The sequence below is a fragment of the Lithobates pipiens genome, unplaced genomic scaffold (assembly GCF_037356315.1).
Source record: "Lithobates pipiens isolate NorthernLeopardFrog02 unplaced genomic scaffold, aLitPip1_a1.2 Scaffold_23, whole genome shotgun sequence".
NCBI classification, from domain to species: Eukaryota; Metazoa; Chordata; class Amphibia; order Anura; family Ranidae; genus Lithobates; species Lithobates pipiens.
Window position 1 is genome coordinate 331,141,584 of NW_027507785.1, and position 25,047 is coordinate 331,166,630.

The following is a 25,047-nucleotide window of genomic DNA, read 5'->3' on the forward strand; positions in this document are numbered from 1 at the left end:
GTACCTGTCACAGTCCATCTGAGTACCCGAGTACCTGTCACGGTTCATCTGAGTACCCAAATACCTGTCACCAGCCTGTTGGAGTACCCGAGTACCTGTCACCAGCCCGTCGGAGTAACGGAGTACCTGTCACCAGCCTGTTGGAGTATCATAAACATATGAGATCATCTCTCAGCGCCGCTCTCCCTCCTCACACAGACAGAGTGTGAGAGGGGAGAGATGAATGGCTGCAGCGGCCGTAAGTGTGAAAAAAAAAAAAAGTTTAAAAAAAAGTTTAAAAAAAGTGCCATCCTCCCCCAGTGCCATCCTCCCCAGTGCCATCCTCCCCAGTGCTACCTGCCCCCAGTGCCACCTGTTAGTGCTATCTGTCCCCAGTGCCACCTGTTAGTGCTATCTGTCCCCAGTGCCACCTGTTAGTGCTATCTGTCCCCAGTGCCACCTGTTAGTGCTATCTGTCCCCAGTGCCACCTGTTAGTGCTATCTGTCCCCAGTGCCACCTGTTGTCAGTGCCATTTGTCCCCAGTGCCATGTATAAGTGCCATCTGTCATCAGTGCCACGTGTCATCAGTGCCACATAGTGCCATCTGTCATCAGTGTCACCTGTCATCAGTGCCACGTATAAGTGTCATCATTGCCACGTATCAGTGCCATCTGTCATCAGTGTCATGTGTCATTGTCCAGGGCCTCCAGGCTCCAGGGCCTTCAAAAGTGTAATGGGTAGTCAACAAGTTAGATGTGTAATTTATGCTCCTAGAACACCTGATGGCGCTCCCTGCATGTTGGGCCTCTCTATGTGGCCAGGCTGTGAAAAAGTCCCACACGTGTGGTATTGTAATACTCAGGAGGACTAGCAGAACTTTTTTGGGGGTGTCATTTGTGGTATACACATGCCATGTGAGAGAAATAACCTATTACAATGACAATTTTGTGGAAAAAAATTAAAAAAATGAAAAATCTTAATTTTGCAAAGAATTGTGGGAAAAAAATGACAACATCAAAAAGCTCACCATTCCTCTTACTAAATACCTTGGAATGTCTACTTTCCAAAAAGGGGTCATTTGGGGGGTATTTGTACTTTCCTGACTTGTTCGGGTCACAAGAAGTGAGATAGACCACCAGTACATCAGATGTGATAAATTTTGTGCGATTTGCACCACAGCTTGTAGACTCTCTAACTTTCACAAAGACCAAATAATATCCACTAATTTGGGTTATTTTTACCAAAGATATGTAGCAGTATAAATTGTGGCCAAAATTTATGAAGAAAAATTACTAATTTGATCAAATACCACCAAAAGAAAGCTCTATTTGTGGGGAAAAAAAAGGACAAAAAATTCATTTGGGTACAGTGTTTGCATGACTGAGTAATTGTCATTCAAAGTGTGAGAGCACCGAAAGCTGAAAATTGGTCTGGGCAGGAAGGGGGTTTAAGTGCCCAGTAAGCAAGTGGTTAATGTGCAAACTGGTGCAATAACATCAAATGGAATAATTCACCAAGATGGCTGATATTTTTTTTTTTTTTTTTTTATCTATTCTTTATTTTCAGGTTTTTTATTTCACTTTTACAAAAAGAAAAAAGAAAAAAACAGGACAATTCCATCCATACACAAATTTCTATATCAAGTAACAAAATAATTCCTTTCCCCTTTTCCTCCCCCCTCCCCCTTCGGACAGCTTAGAGCCCATAAGGGCTTCCACTGCCCCTCTACCCCTCTTCTCACGCACTCCTTCCTTCCTTAAATCTATCTAACATTCAAGTAGTCTCATATAATTTTCAGTTTTTCTGAACTGCAACCATTGCTGCCACCTCTTATAGTATCTCTCCTCTTTTTCCTCTGATTTGTATATTGTCTCCTCAATAATTCTTATTCTTTCCAACCTTTCTACCCACTCTTTCATTGATGGGGGGTTCCTGATTCTTCCATCTTCGCGGTATCAACGCCTTCACGGCGTTCAATAGACAGGGGATCAGGGAGTTCCCATATTGCCCTTCCCCCTTTTCTGAATCATGGAATAGACAAACCCATGGGCACTTCCTAATCTTTACTCCTGTTATTTTGAAGCTAGCTTCAATTATTTTTTCCCCATATAATCTTTATTTTGGGGCAATGCCACCACAAATGCGCAAAAGTTACCAACTCCGGGCAGCCTCTCCAACACGTTGAAGGGATCTCTCCGTTGATTTTATTCCCTTTTTGTGGGGTTATATACCACCTTGCTAAAAGTTTATAGGACATTTGCATATCTTTAGCTACCGAATAAGTTCGCCTCATGATCTTATTCCTATGTTCGTCGTTACTTAGCGATCCTATCTCTCGCTCCCACTTTCCTAAATACGCAGGATATTTATGGTCTACTTCGCATATCAAAATTTTGTATATTTTTGATATCCTTTTTTCCAGCTTCTGGGGGGCTCTCTAGTAACTTCTCCAGAGGTCTAAGGTGCTCCTTTCCTCTCAATGGCTGTGGCAAAGACTGGGAAAAATAATGTAATTGTGAATATCTCCATCTATCGAGTGTTTTATGTCCCCATTTCCCTATAATTTCCTCATATGTGCATAATCTATTTCCTACCATAACGTCCTGTAGTCTAATATTATCTTTTTTTAGCCCACCTACTAAAATACGTATTCCTCTTGCCCAGGCCTAAAAAAAATTGTGTCTAGTATCGGGGTTAATGGTGAATTATACTCCCAATTCTGTCTCTTATTTATTGTGTCCCAAACCCCCAGTGAATTTTTTTGTCAATATACTTGTGTTAACCCCTAATTCTCTAAATCGTGCCGGGATCCATATTAAACCCCCTATTTCCCTCTTACTTAAATTATATTCTAATTCCACCCAGTCCTTACCCTTTTTATTATGGGTCCAGTCTGTTATTCTAGACATAACAATAGCCTCATAATACTTTTTGAGGTCAGGTACTGCCAAGCCACCCTCTATCCTTTCCTCTAGCTATTATATTAAATGCAATCCGCGCAGTTTTACCTCTCCAGATAAATCTTATAATCATGGATTTTAATTTATTAAGGTACATTTGTGGAAGGGGGATTGGGACCATTTGACATGTATATATGAATATTGGTAATATAACCATTTTTATTGCATTTACTTTCCCCATCAATGAAAGAGCTTTATACTGAATCATTCCTAATTGCTTTTTAATTTTATTCAGAAGAGGGATATAGTTGGCCCCAAACAGATCCCCCGCCTTTACCGTCAACTTTATTCCCAGATACCCAAGTTCTTTCTTACACCACCTGAAGGGTAATTGACTTTGAATTGCACTCTGGTCCTCTACCGATAGGTTTAAGTTTAAAATTTCCGATTTGGTCATATTCACTTTGAAATTGGAGAGAATACCAAATTTTGAAAGTTCCTTCAAAATCACCGGAATAGAGGTTCTGGGGTTAGAAATATAGAGCAGGAGGTCGTCCGCAAAAGCAGCGATCTTGTACTCCCTCCCTTCCACCCATATCCCTTGGATGTCTTGATTTTTCCTTATGGCCGCCAGAAGGGGTTCTAGTGCCATTATGAAGAGGAGTGGGGAGAGTGGGCAACCCTGTCTTGTCCCGTTAAAGAGCTCAAGGGGGCAGGACAGGGTCCCATTGATTCTTATTCTGGCTTTGGGGCAAAAATACAGGGCTTCTATCCAACCCCTCATCCTCTCTCCTATCCCCCGATATTTCAAAGTTTCAAAAAGGAACCGCCAGCTGACCCTGTCAAATGCCTTTTCGGCATCTATTGACATGAGTACCGTGGGGGCGCCCTGCCTAGTAGCTTCCTGTATTAACATTATGGTCTTCGATGAATTACAGTGGTGTGAAAAAGTGTTTGCCCCCTTCCTCATTTCCTGTTCCTTTGCATGTTTGTCACACTTAAGTGTTTCGGAACATCAAACCAATTTAAACAATAGTCAAGGACAACACAAGTAAACACAAAATGCAATTTGTAAATGAAGGTGTTTATTATTAAAGATGAAAAAAAATCCAAACCATCATGGCCCTGTGTGAAAAAGTGATTGCCCCCCTTGTTAAAACATACTATAACTGTGGTTGTCCACACCTGAGTTCAATTTCTCTAGCCACACCCAGGCCTGATTATTGCCACACCTGTTCACAATCAAGGCATCACTTAAATAGGAGCTGCTTGACACAGTAAGGTCCGCCAGAAGATCCTTAAAAGCTACACATCATGCCGAGACCCAAAGAAATTCAGGAACAATTGAGAAAGAAAGTAATTGAGATCTATCAGTCTGGAAAGGGTTATAAAGCCATTTCCAAAGCTTTGGGAATCCAGCGAACCACAGTGAGAGCCATTATCCACAAATGGCGAAGACATGGAACAGTGGTGAACCTTCCCAGGAGTGGCCGGCCGCCCAAAATTACCCCAAGAGCGCAGCGACGACTCATCCAAGAGGTCACAAAAGACCCCACAACAACGTCCAAGGAACTGCAGGCCTCACTTGCCTCAGTTAAGGTCAGCGTTCATGCCTCCACCATCAGGAAAAGACTGGGCAAAAATGGCCTGCATGGCAGAGTTCCAAGGAGAAAACCACTGCTGAGCAAAAAGAACATCAAAGCTCGTCTCAATTTCTCCACAACACATCTTGATGATCCCCAAGACTTTTGGGACAACATTCTGTGGACCGATGAGACAAAAGTGGAACTCTTTGGAAGGTGTGTGTCCAAGTATATCTGGCGTAGAAGGAACACTGCATTTCATAAAAAGAACATTATACCAACAGTAAAATATGGTGGTGGTAGTGTGATGGTCTGGGGCTGTTTTGCTGCTTCAGGACCTGGAAGACTTGCCGTGATAAAAGGAACTATGAATTCTGCTGTCTACCAAGAGATCCTGAAGGAGAATGTCCGACCATCTGTTCGTGTACTCAAGCTGAAACGAACTTGGGTTCTGCAGCAGGACAATGATCCTAAACACACCAGCAAGTCCACCACCGAATGGCTGAAGAAAAACAAAATGAAGACTTTGGAGTGGCCTAGCCAAAGTCCTGACCTGAATCCTATTGAGATGTTGTGGTATGACCTTAAAAAGGCCGTTCATGCTCGAAAACCCTCTAATGTAACTGAATTAGGACAATTCTGCAAAGATGAGTGGGCCAAAATTCCTCCAGGACGCTGTAAAAGCCTCATTGCACGTTATCGCAAACGCTTGGTTGCAGTTGTTGCTACTAAGGGTGGCCCAACCAGTTATTAGGTTTAGGGGGCAATCACTTTTTCACACAGGGCCATGATGGTTTGGATTTTTTTTCACCTTTAATAATAAACACCTTCATTTACAAATTGCATTTTGTGTTTACTTGTGTTGTCCTTGACTATTGTTTAAATTGGTTTGATGTTCCGAAACACTTAAGTGTGACAAACATGCAAAGGAACAGGAAATGAGGAAGGGGGCAAACACTTTTTCACACCACTGTATCTCTCCCCTCCCTCCCTTGAATAAACCCCACCTGATCTTTCTGTATCCAGTCTGGCATATAAGGCTTTAATCGTTCCGCAATAATTTTTGGGAACAATTTAATATCTGAATTCAATAGTGAGATTGGTCTATAGCTTTCAACTGCCATAGGATCCTTTGCTTCTTTCAGGATCAAAGCTATATGCGCCAGAAGTGTCTCTTCTCTGAATTTCTCTCCCCTCCCCACTACATTAAAATAATCACACAATTTAGGCACTAACTGTTTTCGAAATTTCTTATTATAGGAAATGGGGAACCCATCTGGGCCAGGGCATCCTCCTGATGTTGTATTTTTAATTGCTCTCTCCACCTCCTCACTTGATATTGGGGCTTCTAATGCATCCATTTCTTCTTGACCAGCCCTGGGGAGATCTAACCCCTTCAGGTAGTCCCTCATTTCCTCTTGCACCTCATTCTCCTCCCTATCTGTTTGATCTATTTTATATAGGGCACTATAATATGAATGAAATGTATTCGCTATATTCTCTGACGTGTTTTGTACTTCCCCTTCCCTATCTCTCACTCTTGAAATGAAAGTTCTACTCTGTTTCTCCTTTACCATTCTAGCCAACCGTTTACTTGATTTATTTCCCCATTGATATCTCTCCTTGCTAAGGATATGATAGGCAGCTATCCTCTCCTGTTCTAAGCAATTCTCTAATTCCTTCTTCTTCATTATCAAGTCCTGTCTTTCCGGAACTCCTTTGGGTCTCGTACTCTGCTCCAATTTCTGAATTTCCTCGTACAATTGAGTTTTCCTTTTTTCCCTTTCTCTCTTTTTTCCTGCTCCGATCCCTATTAATACCCCTCTTATTACTACTTTGTGTGATTCCCATAATATTGTGCTGGAGGTTCCCGGGGTGTCATTCCATCTAAAAAATTGTTCCAACTCCTGCTCAATCTTACGGACTGAGTCCTTGTCCTGTATCAGTGATTCATTATGCCTCCTGTTTAACCCCGGTCCACCAGCTTCCTTTAACTCCAGCTGAATTTTTACTGGTGCATGGTCTGACACCATTATTGTTTTTATTTCAGCCTTTTTAAGTGCTGATAAAAGCTGGTGTTCCAGGAAGATATAGTCTATCCTGGAAAAGGAGCCGTGGACCGGGAAAAAGCATGTATAATCCCGATCTCTCGGATGGAGTATCCTCCAAGCATCCTGTAGTTGGAAAGTTGCTAAAACTTTTAGTACCGCTCTATGTTTGTGTTCGGAAATCCAATCCCCTCCCCCTGTCGTATCTACTTTAGGGTCAATACTCCAATTGAGGTCTCCTGCTAATATCAATTTCCCTTCTTTAAAACCTTCTATTTTATTAAGCACTTTTTTAAGGAATTTATCCGGGTTCTTATTCGGTGCATACAGGCCCGGACTGGCCATAGGGCATACCGGGCATTTGCCCGGTGGGCCGGGGCCGCCGGGCTCAACCTTGGGGCCGTGATCTGATGCCTGATGATGGCCGGGCTGCACAGCGGGAGGTAATCGGTGACCGCGGCCTGGAGAGGGTTAACACAGGCCGCGGTCCCCGCTCACCTCCCGCTGTGCGGCTGTGCCTGTGTCTCCTCTCCAGGCTCTCCTCCCCTGCCGGCGATGTCATCTATCAGCAGAACAGGGGCTGGAGGAGCCGGAGATCTGTACACTGAACGCGCATGCGTGCTGCGGCCGACGATTGCTAGGCAACGGGACGCTGCCAGGGCTTTGAATGGACGCGCATGCGTACTGCGGTCGACGATTGCTAGGCAACGGGACGCTGCCAGGGCTTTGAATGGACGTAAACGTGAGAGAGACGTCAAGCCAATTCAGAGTGTATACAAGGAAGGGAGACACAAGGAAGGAAAACAGGTAAGTGAGAAGGCAGTCCAGGGAGTAATAGAGGACACAGGAGGAAAGTGTAAATAGATAAAGATAAATGGCGGCAAAAAGGAGATAAGAAAGGGGGAAGAAGAGAGGAAGGTGGGAAGAAGAACGGATAGAAAAAAGGGGGGATATATAAAGAAAAAGAGACAAAAAAAAGAGACAAAGGAGAGGAAAATAAAAGAAAAATACGAGTGAAAAATAAAAAAATAAGAGAAATGAGAATAGTAAAAAAGGAAAAAATGAGTGGGAAAAATAGACAAATTAAGAGGATAATGTGAAACTAAGAAAAATGTTGGAAAATTAACTTTAAAAAAAAAGTAAAGAAAATTACCTAAGTAAGAAAAAAATAAAAGTGTGAAAAAATAAAAATATTAATAAATATAAAAATAAAATAAAAATTATAAAAAATAAAAAAAAATATATAAATAATAAAAAGAAAAGGGAAAAAAAAGAAGAAATAAAAATAATAATAAATAAAGTATAAAAATGAAAGAACATGAAGAATAAAAACCCAGAAAGAGGGGAAAAAAGAAAAATGAGAGCCTAAAATATTATAGATGAAAAAAGATGATCACAGCATTTAAAGCCAACCCCATCATTATTTGAGAGAGTGTTCTACTGACATAGATCTGATATACAGAGTGCTTGAGAGAGGGGCATACTATGTGGTTATGCCTGTGTGTCCTCTACTGGCTCTCCCACCCTTCCAACAATATCATCCTATCAGCAGAGTAGGGGGCGGGAGGAGATGGAGATCTGCAGAGAGAGCGGGATTATTTTCACATCAACAAGTGGGTAATCATCCGTTTGTTAATAGGATCCAGATCTACAGCTCCTCCCGTGCCCTACTTTGCTGATAGGATGACATCAATGGAGGGGTGGGAGAGCTGGTAGAGGACACACAGGCTGAATCCTGCCTCTGCCCTGCCAAAGGTAGGACTGCGCAGGGGAGGCAGAGAGGGGGGTATGACTGCAAGGGACACTGTGACGGGGGTCTGTGATTTGTAGGGGCACTGTGATGGAGGGCTGTGATTGGTAGGGGCACTGTGATGGGGCGCTGTGATTGGTAGGGGCACTGTGATGGAGGGCTGTGATTGGTAGGGGCACTGTGATGGGGCGCTGTGATTGGTAGGGGCACTGTGATGAAAAGGGAACTGCACTGAAAAGGGGGACTGTAATCATTACAGTTTCCTTTACAGTGCTGTCCCCTTTATATCACAATGCCACATTAGAGTGCGGAGCACCGACTCCGTGATTATCCCGTCACCAACCGCCCTCGCGAACGGGCGGTTGCTGGAAAATTGGCTGCTCAGTCTAAATTGCCCGGGCCTGTTTTTTGTCCCAGTCCGGGCCTGGGTGCATATACATTCACAATTGTATATTTCTTGTTAAACAATTTACCTTTAATACACAGGTACCTTCCCTCAGGGTCCACAAGCCGCTCCTCTAATTCAAACCTCATTGTTCTACCAAACCCTATCGCTATACCTCTAGAGTACGGGGAGAGAGTATCCCCGTAGATCCATACCTGGAAATTAACCGAATTTAATCTAATACCTGAGGTATGGGTTATATGTGTCTCCTGGAGACATACTATATTTGCTCCCAGGTATTTTAGTTCATCATTTATCATGTATCTTTTCCTTTTTGTATTTAAACCCCTTACATTATAAGTAACTACATTAATTATTACCATAACTCCCTTCTGTCGCCTGGTTGCTTCCCCCCCCCCTTTTTTGGGAGCGTCTGGTGAGACCCAGGAATATACCTGTCATACTACCTCTATGGAAGGAGCGAGTGAGAACACACATAACAAGAAAAAAAAAAAAACACACAAAAAAGAAAAACCCTCCTATAACCCCCCCCCTTCCTTCTCCCTCCCCCCCTGTCCTGTAACAAAATGTCTCGCAAGACTGGGCAGGGCTCCCTCTTTCCCGTTAACTATGGTTCAGGCTGACCGTTATTTGCGGCCACCTATCTCCCATAGTATCCCTGGGGTTCACACCCCCAGTCCGTCAGAGACCTCTCTTGCCCCCTCCCTCCTCCCACCCCCCCTCCCCCTCCATCCTGACCTTCTACTTTTGTGCCCTTTAAATTAAAATCAAGGATTATTAACCTTTCCTCTCTCCTTCCACCTTGCTCTGAACTCTGTTGCTTTTGGGCCCATTCCATAGGTCCCCGATATCCTCTTCCCTTTCCCAATCTAACTGTGGGGGGGGGGGATTTATATCTAGACGCTCGCAGAAATCGTGAAAGTCTTCCAGGAAGCGCAGAACTGCAGAGCGTCCCTCCTTTCTTCCTATCAGGCATGCTGGAAACCCCCATTGATATGAGATATCGGCTGCAACCATCCGCTCCGTAAGCGGTTTTAATCGCCTCCTTCTTCTCAATGTCTCAACCGCTAAATCAGAGTAGATCTGCAATTCCGCGCCCCCATAGGTCACCCCTGGTAGTGTTCTAATTTTTCCCACTACCTGAGTTTTTTCCTCAACATAGTGAAATCTCACTATTACATCCCGCGGGGCTTCTGATCTTAATCCTGGGGGTCGTGCCAATCTATGAATTCTGTCTATTCTGAGTGGATCTGAAGCTTCCTTATCTAACAAAGGGTTAAATATTTGTTGGGCTATTTCTCTAAGCGCTGAATTGCTATGAATTTCAGGGAGTCCTTTTATTCACAAGTTCTTTCTCCTACTCCTATTTACCTGATCTTCTAACCTATACATAAGTGTTCTATTTCCTCTCTGAAGGGCTGTTACCTGATCAAGAATTTCTTCTATCTTTTGCTCATGGGCTTCCACCCTATCTTCTATTTCCTCCACTCTCTTCAGAACCTGGCCAATATCTGCTCTAACTACTGCAATTTCCGCTTTCAAAGATGCTTCCATTCTTGAAAACATCACTTATTTGCGAGCCTTTTTCTATGGAGGGGGCCTGAGCATTCTCTCTTAAACCTAAATCTCCTCCCTCTGCGCCCACTTCCCCCCCCCTCTCTTGGGGACCTTTCTGCCTTATATCACTAGCTTGTGATCTTTCCTCATTTTTATTGGGTCCTGTTGTCCTTGAGGTTGTAATCTTCCCCCCTCTACTCTCTTCCCCTTTTTGTCTACTAGGTCCAGACCGCAGTGATTTTTCTGCTCTAGGACTCCCAATCTCTTCTTCTCTTATACTAGAGTTGGCAGCCATATATTTCTGTATGCCTACAGGACTTGAAACTGGAGTGATTGTTTTATTTGCTTTCCCCGATTTCCCTTTCATATTGGCCGCGCCCTTACAGCAGTCCGGATTTTACCTGGTTTAAAGCTTTCTTTCCTCCCCTCCCAACAACTATCCCTAAGCTTACTTTCACCAAGAACATTTTTCAGGCAGAAAATAAATAAAAAATAAATAAAAAATAAATGGGGGAGGTGGGAGGGGGGGGGGTAGGGGGTGGCTGGGCCCACAAATAACCCAATATGTCACTGAGCCTATGTTCCCCACTGGCCAGCCTCCTGTCTTGCACCCCTATGAGGTAGCTCTAACTAATCCTTAATGAAATATACACCCAACAGCCAACATTCCCCCACGGTCCCAAAGTCCCACTTTAGTCTTAGATCGATCTTTCAAAAGTGTTGATCTTTGGTACCGGTCTCCTTTTCTTACTTAGATTTCCTCTCAGGTTTCAGATATGCAACTCAGTTTCTTTTTCTTTTTTTTTTTTCTTCTTCCCTAGTCGTTTTTTAGTCGTTATGAACCAAATACCAATAGGACCGATATTTTCACTTAACTTAACAGTACCCAATAGGGATCAGTAATGCTCCAATGATATTTTAGGCAATTATTGCACCGATACCCAACCAATATCAAACAGTCCTTAATATTTTTTATTTTAATTCTTCTTGCTCCGTCCAGATTCCATTAATAGTTAGTTACTACGTCTCAAAGGGAGTACATGAGAAGTCCACAGTAATTCCACAATAATTGTCCTTAAACTTGCTCAGTTAGTGGTAGATATTAGTAGTTAATTATTGCTGATAGGGTTCATAGCTTGATACCACCTTTGTCAGGCCCAATATAGCAGAGATCATCCAGCATCACCAACCTTTTATTAAACCACCGTCTATGCATTGTATTATGAGGGGAGAACCATCCACTTCAAACAATAAGACAATACGAGCCACCTCAAAAGCGTGTTTCTCCTTTATTCTCATTCATCAAACTCTGGATCAAACATGCTCTTTTTCCTTTTTTTTTTTCCCTCCTTCTCCTCTTTTAAAGCATCCCCCCTTGCTATCTACAGCTCTTCTCTGCTTCGAACTTTAAACAGCCACCACAGATAGACGCTTGCTAATGTCCTTATGGACCTTTCCAATCTGGCCCAGCTGCTCAATGTCCATCATACATTGTATGCTGTATTCGCTCTCCCCTATCCGCCTTACCTCCGTAGTCCAGATGTCTCTAGCCGGAGGGGCGCGGGAGAGTCCTCAAAAACTTCTATCACAAATAGTCCCATCCACAACAGCCACCTGGAACACTCACCCGGTCTGGTAGAAAAAGAGCCTTCCGTAGTGTCACGCTACACCGCTCACCCGGTCCAGGAGAATAGAGCTTCAGGCTACTGTACCGCTGTGTGTCTCAGCCGCTCTACCTGCTTCTGCGAATTGCCACACATCCCAGCGTCAAGCTCCACGGGGTCGGCGCTGTATCCTTCTCCTCCGCTGAACCCTCTCGGCTAGCTGCAGGTATGCCAGCGGCGTAATGTCCGGCCGACTGCCGGGGCGGAATAGGGTACAGGCGCACTGGAGATCAGCTGAGCGGTTCGGCTGAGCGGGCTGACATTTAGCTACACGGCGAACCGGAACAGCAGCATATTGCTGAGGAGGGAAGAGGAGGGAGAGCGCAGGGTTAGCGGGAGGTTAGGGCTTCCGAGGTATCTCTGGCGCACCTACGTCATGGTGCTCCACCCCCTCCAAGATGGCTGATATAACTCCAAAAAAACTAACTGTGCAAAATAATGCAATAATATGTAAATAATAAAGTTCATAAAGTTGACAGATGAATCTTCAATTGCTAAGCAAAAATAGTCTTTATATGGGTATATACGTCAAGGAAAAGAAAGATTTCTAATGCAGCTAATAATTAGACATGTGCAAAAGGAAAAAATTCGTTTAGTTTTGTTTAGTTTTAATTCGTTAATTCATTAATTTCGTTTAGTTATATTTGTTAACTTCCTTAAATTCGTTTTCAGATTTCGTTTAGTTTTCTACCGAATTAGAAAAATCGGCCACATTCGAAAATATTTCAACCAAATTCGAAAATATTTCTACCGGATTCGAAATGATTTCAACATGATTCGACATTATTTCGAATGCATTCGAAAATATTTTGTGACCCGACTTTAGGGCCATGTATCTCGGGGTCTCTTGGTGCTAGAAACTCCAAATTTGGATATGTTGTAGTGCTAGTACTATTGTGTTTGCATACCAAATTTGGGGTTTCTAGCTATAAGTGACCCCGAGATATGTGGCCCCAAAATCGGGTCGCAAAATGTCATTCTCTGCTCTAATAACTAATAACATTTTGCGACCCGATTTTGGGGCCACATATCTCGGGGTCACTTATAGCTAGAAATCCCAAATTTGGCATGCAAACACAATCATACTAGCACTACAACATATCCAAATTTGGAGTTTCTAGCACCAAGTGACCCCGATATACATGGCCCTAAAGTCGGGTCACAAAATATTTTCGAATGTGGTTGAAATTATTTCGAATCATGTCGAATTCATTCGAATTCATTCGTTATATTTCTTTCGTATTCGTTGTAATTTGTTATTTTTTTATTCGGACATTCGGATGCATCCGAATGTCCGAAAGATGCAAAATTTGGCCGAATTTCGATTCGTTACGAAACGAATTGCACAAGCCTACTAATAATTTATAAGTATACTTTCTCCAATCCACACCCTGTAAGTGCTAGCGTCTCACCTCAAGGGAAGACCCCAAATGGGTCTAGTTGTGCATCAACAGATCACACGATGTCCTTTTCCTCCTCATTGGGTGGATCTTAAACAGATGGTCACAGCAATCTCCAGGCTAGTTTCTCCACAGACACCGAGTTCCACGACCAGTTGCTTTTAAAAAGTTTTCTCCAAGGATAAAGGGTAGAAGAAAAGAGCCTCCATAGTGTAGTAGTAAAAAAAACTTGCATTTTATTAAAAAAAATATAGGCATAACTGTTTAAAAGTAGCCAAAAACGCCATCAGCAGAAAAGCGTGCCAAACAAAGAGACTTCCAGTAGCGGCCGTGACCGGAAGTGACGTCACGTCACACCACACGTGACTTTGTTAAGGGTGAGAGACACCCTTATTAATATAATTTTTAAAGACATATTTAGCGCTGCTTCATCACTTATCACAAGAATATTTAATAAGATGATTATTAATAATTTTAACACATTATTTATCTTTTATCACAGTAAATCTGCCTTTGTCGATCTGTGTGTTGGCCTGTAAACATTCATTGTACATATATGCCCAAAAGTGACTGTCATTTGGATAAAAAGACACATCTTTAAACTCTAGCTTGCTTTCTCTAGCTATTTCATCAATAAATTCCATAACTTTTACTCACCGTATTTAGAAGAATTTCTCGTCTTAAGCCGGCTCAGTTTCTTGGACCTCTTGTCCACGTCTGATGGAACACAAACGCCTCTTTCTAGGTTCTTTGATCTTTTTTTTTTCCCCGAGACTTGATCAATCACGAAATTGTGTTAGTCTCCCCCCTTTGTCAAGGAGCGGGGGGGGTGGGGGGGGGGGAATGACCACTGTGGCTGGCTCACCAAATTTAAGAATACAAATAATATCTAATATTCTTGTGTCTCAAGGGCGTTTCTGGATGAATACATTGATAGTCAGACTGACTTAAAACAAAGTGTGAGTTTATTGTCACACAGTTGGCATCCTAAATACAATGTAAAAAGTATAACGCCGCATACAGACGATCGTAAAATTCGGCCAGCAAAAGACCGACGAGAGCTTTTCATCGGAAAATGCGACCGTGTGTATGCTCCATCTGACTTTTTCCTGGCGGAAATTTCGCCCAGCAAAAGATTGAGAGCAGGTTCTCAATTTTTCAGACGGAAAAGGTTTCTATCAGAAATTCCGATCGTCTGTGGCAATTCCGACATGCAAAATTCCTACGCAGGCTCGGAAACAATTAGACGCATGCTGGGAAGCATTGCACTTAATTTTTCGTGGCTCGTCGTAGTGTTGTACGTCACCGGACCGGGTTCTTGGCGGTCGGAATTTAATGTGACCGCGTGTAGGCAACACAAGCTTGAGCGAAATTCCATTGCAAAAACTATCCAAGGCTTTTCCAACGAGAATTCTGATCGTGTGTACGCGGCATAATAGATGCTACCATGATTCTCTGGTATTTGCATTGATTCAATTAACCTTCTCAGGTAACTAATACCGATTCCTTGTTTACTTTATTCATTTGACTTATCTATTTCATTTGGATTTTTCTTGGATTTCTATCCTGGCAGATATTATTTAATTACTTACCACCTATTGTTCCTCTCTGCAGACCCTAAATGGCGACACGCCCTCTCTGGTCATGAGCTACTAAAGCTTATATTCAAATGTAATTGATTTTCAATGACATCATATGAATATAGTATCGATACGGGGAGTCCTGGCGAATTTGGTGAGATCTTACTATCATGTACCTGTAATATACTAAATTTGTAATTGTAATTGAATTTATGTGCTCATTCACCAATAATTACATTACCTTTTCCAAGAGACCGATTTATTCTTTAATTGTATTTTCTATATGTTTACTTTATCTGATTGCATTAACTAATCAAATATTTACTTATCGCATACCTCTGTTGTTTTAGTGTCAATTATCGGCTGCTTAAATCTCCTGAAGAAGCTCAAATTGAGCGAAACATGTTGAAAATCGCAGCTTTTTTCTTTCCCTTCATGGACAAAGTTGGGTAATTCTGGAATGTTTTCCCACGCTGTACCGTGCAAGATTATTTTTATGAATGTAACAATAACGTTGTGTTACTGATTTTGTAAAATGTAAATAAAATTATACCTTTTATCTATTTCAATTGTTAATTTTGTGATTTGATACCCCAAAAGTCCATGGGGTTGGTGATCTCCCAGCCCCTTTCCTGCCCCCCCCCCTTTTTCCTTAATTTTTGGATAATTACTGGGACGTGGTATCCTTAATGATTTGATCCCTCTCTCTCAAATTTTTCTCAATACGCGGCATAATAGTTCAGTTCAGTGTAGGTAAAAATATATGAAATAGAATTGTTATAAAGCTGTAATAAGCTTATGAAAGCATTTGTGCTTCATGGCTGCTGCCTTCTGTTACCATGCTGTCTTGTGTAACCAAAAAGAAGCAGGAAATGTTGTCCTTAGACTTCTGGAAGAATTCAGCTATTCCAACTTGTCAAAGTCTTTGTGTAAATATGTCTGTGTCATCTCTCCTAGTGGGTGTGTGTGTGTCTGTCCTACCTTCCATATGGAAGCGTTGGCTCATATGTTACATGTGAACATCATAACCTTAGAACCTTGTATGGCACACATTCATTTCTGCTAACTTCAGCAATATGCTATACAAAAGGAAATACTAACTCAGAGAGTCATATGGAGTTTGATTGACAAGCCCACATGTAACACTCTATACTTGAAGTAATGTGCTGATCATGTAATGTCATATAACCAAACATCTACTAATATGAACACATATTACCAACATAAAGTACCGTATTTATCGGCGAATAACACGCGCCGGCGTATAACACGGAAAAAACTTTTAGGAGGGAAATTTAAGGAAAAAAAACTTACATTTAAATGCCCATCAATGCAGCCTTATCGGTGTCCAGCCTCGTCAGCGTCATTTGCAGCCTTGTCATGCAGCCTGTCCTCATTGCAGCCTCGTCATTGCAGCCTTGACATGCAGATTGTCCGCTTATGTTTTTAAAAATGGCGCCGCCGAGATGTCCCGTGTATCTCGGCGGCACCCGTGAGTTCTTGGCGGCTTTCGGCCGCTCTCGGACCTTCTCGGCGGCTTTCGGCCGCCTCGGCCCTTCTCGGAGGCTTTCGGCCGCTCTCGGAGGCTTTCGGCCGCTCTTGGACCTTCGGCAGCTTTCGGCCGCTCTCGGAAGGTCCGAGAGCGGCCGAAAGCCGCCGAGAAGGTACGAGAGCGTCCGAAAGCCACGAGAAGGGCTCTGGGCGGCTGAAAGAGCCCAAAAAATTGTGTGGAAATCGTGGAGTATCGGCGTATAACACGCACACCCGCGATTTTCCCCTGATTTTAAGGGGAAAAAGGTGCGTGTTATACGCCGATAAATACGGTAACTATATACTAATACTTATTAATATGACTGAGACTACAAACTAACAGGATGTAAACAAATATGTATTATTCCTCTATCTACATAGATACGTGTCTATTTTTGTCTTCTCATGACATTCTATACCAAGATACCTTATATCTTATTCTCATATACCAGAAACTTCTAATAATACTCAGCTTTAGATGAAGAAGAATAATATCAAATTAATTGATCAAGGTCATTCACACATACTATATTTATTATAACTAATCATAAAACCAAATATGTTTTGCATGCTTGCCATGAATATAATATAACACCTATGAGTGCCGAATTATGAATTTGGAATAATATTCTAACAATCCCTCCTGAATTATGATTAATCATATTAAATGAATTTATAACATTCAAAATATCATTCATATCACATATACACATCCTTGTATCAAATGATCGGACACAATATATCTCAGAGCTGAAGCACCTAGAAATAACTCTCCTTCTAATCGCTTTTCTCTTTCATTTAACTCCTATGAATTTTGAATAATATTCTAACAGGCCCTCAGTTATGGCCAACTCCTTGCTTATAACGAGTCAGCACACCTGCAAATCTCCAGTAAGACCCGGACACTGGATTGAAGGCTTCATCCCACCCAAGACACTTTGAAGCCTTCAAGCTCCAGACCCCGATCCAGGACCCCTTCACTACATTACCCACCTCCTTACAAAACCTGGAGAAAACAGAATGTCCACTTTTCTCCACTCAGAGACACGGGAGCCCCACACTCTGCATAGTGCGCCCCGTGTTGCTTTTCCCTATACTTACACAGTGGCAGGGCCTCGCACTTCATGATAGGTAGATAGATAGAATATACTGTATACAGGCATGACACCAGCCAACACGGAGGAGGGGACTACATGGACCAATCTGCATACTTATGAAGTTTCTGGAACTGATTGGGCAATACTGGAATTTAGCTCCGGATTTGGGTTGATTACTGGAATTGCTCCATCTCTGGACATTCTATTCTGGATGTAAACCAAACTCAGTATGATGTCACTTCTCTGAGCCATGTGCAATGCACCCCTCTTTTTACCGGCTGCCAGAAGAGGAGGAGCTGTGCCTGAGCAAATTAAAATTAGAGGGGGTGAGATACCCTCAGGGTAGAAATAAACATCAATGCTACCCCCAGGCAGAGCAAAGACATAGGGAACAGAAGATACCAGTAGAGAGGTAAGTGTTTGATTGTACTTTACCCACCACTGACCCCTGCACTATGTACATTACCCACCACTGACCCCAGTACTATGTACATTACCCACCACTGACCCTGCACTATGTACATTACCCACCACTGACCCCTGCACTATGTATATTACCCACCACTGACCCCTGCACTATGTATATTACCCACCACTGACCCCTGCACTATGTATATTACCCACCACTGACCCCTGCACTATGTACATTACCCACCACTGACCCCTGCACTGTGTATATTACCCACCACTGACCCCTGCACTATGTACATTACCCACCACTGACCCCTGCACTATGTACATTACCCACCACTGACCCCTGCACTATGTACATTACCCACCACTGACCACTGCACTATGTACATTACCCACCACTGACCCCTGCACTATGTACATTACCCACCACTGACCCCTGCACTATGTACATTACCCACCACTGACCCCTGCACTATGTACATTAATCACCACTGACCCCTGCACTATGTACATTACCCACCACTGACCCCTGCACTATGTACATTAATCACCACTGACCCCTGCACTATGTATATTACCCACCACTGACCTCTGCACTATGTACATTACCCACCACTGACCCCTGCACTATGTATATTACCCACCACTGACCCCTGCACTATGTATATTACCCACCACTGACCCCTGCACTATGTATATTACCCACCACTGACCCCTGCACTATGTACATTACCCACCACTGACCCCTGCACTATGTACATTACCCACCACTGACCCCTGCACTATGTACATTACCCACCACTGCACTATGTACATTACCCACCACTGACCCCTGCACTATGTATATTACCCACCACTGACCCCTGCACTATGTACATTACCCACCAACAACCCCAGTACTATGTACATTACCCACCACTGACCCCTGCACTATGTAAAGTATTGGACATTATCAGTACAGTAGTATAGTTTACTCTATAGTGACACTTCGCTTACCTCCTGGGTGTGTCCATACAGATGAGTACAGTATCAATACCGGAGTATGGATTACTCTATAGCACCCCCATGTATATAGTGACACACAGCCTACCTCCTTGCTGTTTCCATACAGCCAGTGGGTTGGGGGCCCCGGAAAAGCCTCCAGTGCCCTCAGCAGTCTCCTCCTCCTCTGGAACATCTGGAGGACCTTGACTATCAGTACTGTCAGACAGAAGAGAGAAGTGAGATGGAAGAGACACAGAAGATCTGCAGAGAACTCCATGACAGCTGTCTGCTGGGATCAAATATATATAATATGTCATATCATGATAGAAATCACAGCAATGCCCCCTGGTGATCACACTCTGCAATTACAAAGACTTTCCAATGGTGGAAACGCCCAGTCCTGGCACTTACCATCCCACCAATCAGATCTCAGGGATTCGGAGACCTGAGAGTTCCAGCAGCATGGATGGGAAGCAGAGGACCAGCAGTGGGGGGCTGTAAATTCTACTTCATTGTCTGACAGGTGATTGGTGTACACAGAGGGCAGAGAATAGTGACACAGAACTCCCAATCTACCTTCAGAATGGTATGGATGGAATTTTCCTGCCAGTCCCCACTGTTCTCCCCGGAGAGCCCTCCGTTATAAAGGCTTTCTACCTGTCACATGATCACATGCCATGGCTGAGATCTTACTGACACTGACCGCAGCACACCCATCACCTGACCACAACACACCCATCACATGACCACAGCACACCCATCCCATGACCACAGCACACCCATCACATGACCACAACACACCCATCACATGACCACAGCACACCCATCACATGACGGAGGGAAGGAATCTCTCCAACATGAAGTGCAGTCTCTCGAGTGGTTCACCTCTCCTAATGGGAGCGCACCTTCTGTTCCTCCTGGGAGGAGCACCCAGTCATCTTCGGATGGGGCCCTCAGTTATGGCCAACTCCTTGCTTATAATGAGTCAGCACACCTGCAAATCTCCAGTAAGACCCGGACACTGGATTGAAGGCTTCATCCCACCCAAGACACTCTGAAGCCTTCAAACTCCAGTACCCGATCCAGGACCCCTTCACTACATTACCCACCTCCTTACAAAACCTGGAGAAAACAGAATGTCCACTTTTCTCCACTCAGAGTCACGGGAGCCCCACACTCTGCATAGTGCGCCCCGTGTTGCTTTTCCCTATACTTACACAGTGGCAGGGCCTCACACTTCACAATAGGTAGATAGATAGAATATACTGTATACAGGCAGGACACCAGCCAACATGGAGGAGGGGACTACATGGTGGGACCAATCTCCATACTTATGAAGTTTCTGGAACTGACTGGGCAATACTGGAATTTAGCTCCGGATTTGGGTTGATTACTGGAATTGCTCCATCTCTGGACATTCTATTCCGGATGTAAACCAAGCCCAGTATGATGTCACTTCTCTGAGCCATGTGCAATGCACCCCTCTTTTTACCGGCTGCCAGAAGAGGAGGAGCTGTGCCTGAGCAAATTAAAATGAGATTGGGTGAGATACCCTCTGGGTAGAAATAAACATCAATGCCACCCCCAGGCAGAGCAAAGACACAGAGAACTGAAGATACCACCAGAGAGGTAAGTGTTTGATTGTACATTACCCACCACTGACCCCTGTACTATGTACATTACGCACCACTGACCCCTGCACTATGTACATTACGCACCACTGACCCCTGTACTATGTACATTACGCACCACTGACCCCTGCACTATGTATATTACCCACCACTGACCCCTGTACTATGTACATTACCCACCACTGACCCCTGCACTATGTACATTACGCACCACTGACCCCTGCACTATGTATATTACCCACCACTGACCCCTGTACTATGTACATTACCCACCACTGACCCCTGCACTATGTACATTACGCACCACTGACCCCTGTACTATGTACATTACGCACCACTGACCCCTGTACTATGTACATTACCCACCACTGACCCCTGTACTATGTACATTACCCACCACTGACCCCTGTACTATGTACATTACCCACCTCTGACCCCAGTACTATGTACATTACCCACCTCTGACCCCAGTACTATGTATATTACCCACCACTGACCACTGTACTATGTACATTACCCACCACTGACCCCTGTACTATGTACATTACCCACCTCTGACCCCTGTACTATGTACATTACCCACCTCTGACCCCTGTACTATGTACATAGTGCAGGGGTCAGTGGTGGGTAATGTACATAGTGCAGGGGTCAGTGGTGCATAATGTACATATGTACATTATTTACCACTGACCCCTGAACTATGTAAAGTATTGGACAGTATCAGTACAGTAGTATAGTTTACTCTATAGTGACCCTTAGCTTACCTCCTGGGTGTGTCCATACAGATGAGTACAGGATAGTATAGTTTAGTCTATAGTACCCCCATGTATATAGTGACACACAGACTACCTCCTGGGTGTGTCCATACAGATGAGTACAGTATCAGTACCGGGGTATAGATTACACTATAGCACCCCCATGTATATAGTGAAACACAGCCTACCTCCTTGCTGTTTCCATACAGCCAGTGGGTTGGGGGCCCCGGAAAGGCCTCCAGGGCCCTCAGCAGTCTCCTCCTCCTCTGGAACATCTGGAGGACCTTGACTATCAGTACTGTCAGACAGAAGAGAGAAGTAAGATGGAAGAGATGCAGAAGATCCGCAGAGAACTCCATGACAGCTGTCTGCTGGGATCAGATATAACTAATATGTCACATATGGATATAAATCACAGCAATGCCCCCTGGTGATCACACTCTGCAATTACAGGGACTTTCCAATGGTGGAAACGCCCAGCCCTGGCACTTACCATCCCACCAATCAGATCTCAGGGATTCGGAGAACTGAGAGTTCCAGCAGCATGGATGGGAAGCAGAGGACCAGCAGTGGGGGGCTGTAATTCTACTTCATTGCTTGGCAGGTGATTGGTGTACACAGAGGGCAGAGAATGGTGACACAGAACTCCCAATCTTCAGGATGATATGGATGGAATTTTCCTGCCCGTCCCCATTGTTCTCTACGGAGAGTCCTCTATTATAAAGGTGTAGCACCGGCTCCTGAGGAGCACGCGCTATGTTTTTCTAAATTTAAGGTTACACCTGAACTGCAGTTTGGTTTGGGTACAATTGTTTAAATTTGGACTTCAGCATCAGTCTGACTGGACTATGAGATGTTCAGCCTGGCCACAGGGGGCACTGTCTCTTCTGGCAGGCATGGAACTACAGTCTGGTTGGATGCTTTAAGATTACTCTCTCTCGCAGCCAGCCCAGTGGGAGTGGCGTTCTTGCTGTTCTTTCTGGGAGAGGGTACTTAAGATGCGGATGTCGTGCGGTTCGGGGTTCCGGTCCAGAAGGATGTGCTGACTTCATGGTCCTGGTCCTCCTGACCAGCCCCCAGGAAGGCTATGGCCTGGGGTGCATATCCACCCGACTTGTTGTCTCGGGGCTGGCTAGCCTGAGACAAGGAAACTATAGGAGGATTCTGAGGTGGTTGGGTCTCCGGTCTGGGAGAGACTCAGTAACTTTAAGCTATCCAGGGGAGGACTCTTCAGAAGAAGACCATGTACGGGTTGGTTTCTTAGTAAGAGCCTGGAGGAGCTGAAGTACCTAAGAGAATCCGGTCTTGTGGGTATCGCCAAGCTGGCTGAAAGATCCAGGTATCACACGAGTGTTCTACAGGTTTAGTTTTCCTACGTGTTCTACAACAACGTCTGTGGCAGAGACTTTGTTCCTGAGTTAAGCACCTTGTTGGCTGATAGGCCTTGTGAGAGAGGGACTGTCCAACCTGAGTGGACATCCAGTTGTGATTGGCTATTCTCTGGATGCAGTCAAAGTAAGCAAATTCTTCAGTATTGACTTTGACATTAAGAGGACCTGAACTTCCTTTTCCAACCCTCTGATCCCATTTTAAGAGACTGTTCATTGTCTACGTTTTTGAAAATAAAATCCCTTTATGCGGATCTGTTGTCAGTCTCAAGTTACTGAGCCCTCTACAACGGGACACCCCTAGCCTTATCATTGAGGAAAAGAAGGTAACGGTAAGCCCAACTAAACCAGCAGCTCCTTCAGGGTTAGTGCTACAAAGGCTTTCTACCTGTCATGTGATCACATGCCATGGCTGAGATTTTACTGACATTGACCGCCGCACACCCATCACCTGACCGCCGCACACCCATCACCTGACCACAGCCATCACCTGACTGCAGGACACCCATCACCTGACCGCATCATACCCATGACCTGACCGCAGCACACCCATCACCTGACCGCATCATACCCATCACCTGACCGCAGCACACCCATCACCTGACGGAGGGAAGGAATCTTTCCTACATGAAGTGCAGTCTCTCGAGTGGATAACCTCTCCTAATAGGAGCCCAGGAGCGCACCTACTGCTCCTCCTGGGAGGAGCACCCAGCCATCTTCTGATGGGGCCCACATTATGGCCAACTCCTTGCTTGCTTAACGAGTCAGCACACCTGCAAATCTCCAGTAAGACCCGGACACTGGATTGAAGGCTTCATCCCACCCAAGACACTCTGAAGCCTTCAAGCTCCAGACCCCGATCCAGGACCCCTTCACTACATTACCCACCTCCTTACAAAACCTGGAGAAAACAGAATGTCCACTTTTCTCCACTCAGAGTCACGGGAGCCCCACACTCTGCATAGTGCGCCCCGTGTTGCTTTTCCCTATACTTACACAGTGGCAGGGCCTCACACTTCACAATAGGTAGATAGATAGAATATACTGTATACAGGCAGGACACCAGCCAACATGGAGGAGGGGACTACATGGTGGGACCAATCTCCATACTTATGAAGTTTCTGGAACTGACTGGGCAATACTGGAAATTATCTCTGGATTTTGGTTGATTACTGGAATTGCTCCATCTCTGGACATTACCGACCAACAACCCCAATACTATGTACATTACCCACCACTGACCCCTGCACTATGTACATTACCCACCACTGACCCCTGCACTATGTACATTACCCACCACTGACCCCTGCACTATGTACATTACCCACCACTGACCCCTGCACTATGTACATTACCCACCACTGACCCCTGCACTATGTACATTACCCACCACTGACCCCTGCACTATGTACATTACCCACCACTGACCCCTGCACTATGCACATTACCCACCACTGACCCCTGCACTATGTACATTACCCACCACTGACCCCTGCACTATGCACATTACCCACCACTGACCCCTGCACTATGTACATTACCCACCACTGACCCCGGCACTATGCACATTACCCACCACTGACCCCGGCACTATGCACATTACCCACCACTGACCCCTGCACTATATACATTACCCACCACTGACCCCTGCACTATGTACATTACCCACCACTGACCCCGGCACTATGCACATTACCCACCACTGACCCCTGCACTATGCACATTACCCACCAACTAGCTTACCTCCTGGGTGTGTCCATACAGATAAGTACAGGATAGTATAGTAGTATAGATTACTCTATAGTACCCCCATGTATATGGTGGGACCAATCTCCATACTTATGAAGATTCTGGAACTGACTGGGCAATACTGGAATTTAGCTCCGGATTTTGGCTGATTACTGGAATTGCTCCATCTCTGGACATTCTATTCTGGATGTAAACCAAACTCAGTATGATGTCACTTCTCTGAGCCATGTGCAATGCACCCCTCTTTTTACCAGCTGCCGGAAGTGGAGGAGGTGTGCCTGAGCAAATTAAAATGAGAGGGGGTGAGATACCCTCAGGGTAGAAATAAACATCAATGCCACCCCCCAGGCAGAGCAAAGACACAGGGAACTGAATATACCACCAGAAAGGTAAGTGTTTGATTGAACATTACCCACCACTGACCCCTGCACTATGTACATTACCCACCACTGACCCCTGCACTATGTACATTACCCACCACTGACCCCTGCACTATGTACATTACCCACCACTGACCCCTGCACTATGCACATTACCCACCACTGACCCCTGCACTATGTACATTACCCACCACTGACCCCTGCACTATGCACATTACCCACCACTGACCCCTGCACTATGCACATTACCC

The 25,047-nt window shown here is 44.4% G+C and overlaps 1 protein-coding gene and 1 long non-coding RNA gene across 2 annotated transcripts in view; one reads left to right on the forward strand and one right to left on the reverse strand.

Moving 5' to 3' along the window:
- LOC143926783 (cytochrome P450 4B1-like) overlaps nt 1-10,221 on the reverse strand; it is a 110,690-nt gene extending 100,469 nt beyond the window's left edge. Inside the window, exon 1 of the mRNA XM_077450830.1 lies at nt 10,093-10,221. Within this exon, the coding sequence (XP_077306956.1) occupies nt 10,093-10,221 (129 nt within the window). The remainder of the gene's footprint in view (nt 1-10,092) is intronic.
- The window catches only part of LOC143926703 (uncharacterized), a 125,238-nt gene extending 109,828 nt beyond the window's left edge, over nt 1-15,410 (forward strand). Inside the window, exons 2-3 of the long non-coding RNA XR_013262122.1 lie at nt 14,903-15,022; nt 15,219-15,410. This is a non-coding gene — a long non-coding RNA (uncharacterized LOC143926703). The remainder of the gene's footprint in view (nt 1-14,902; nt 15,023-15,218) is intronic.
- Nucleotides 15,411-25,047: the final 9,637 nt, after the last annotated feature.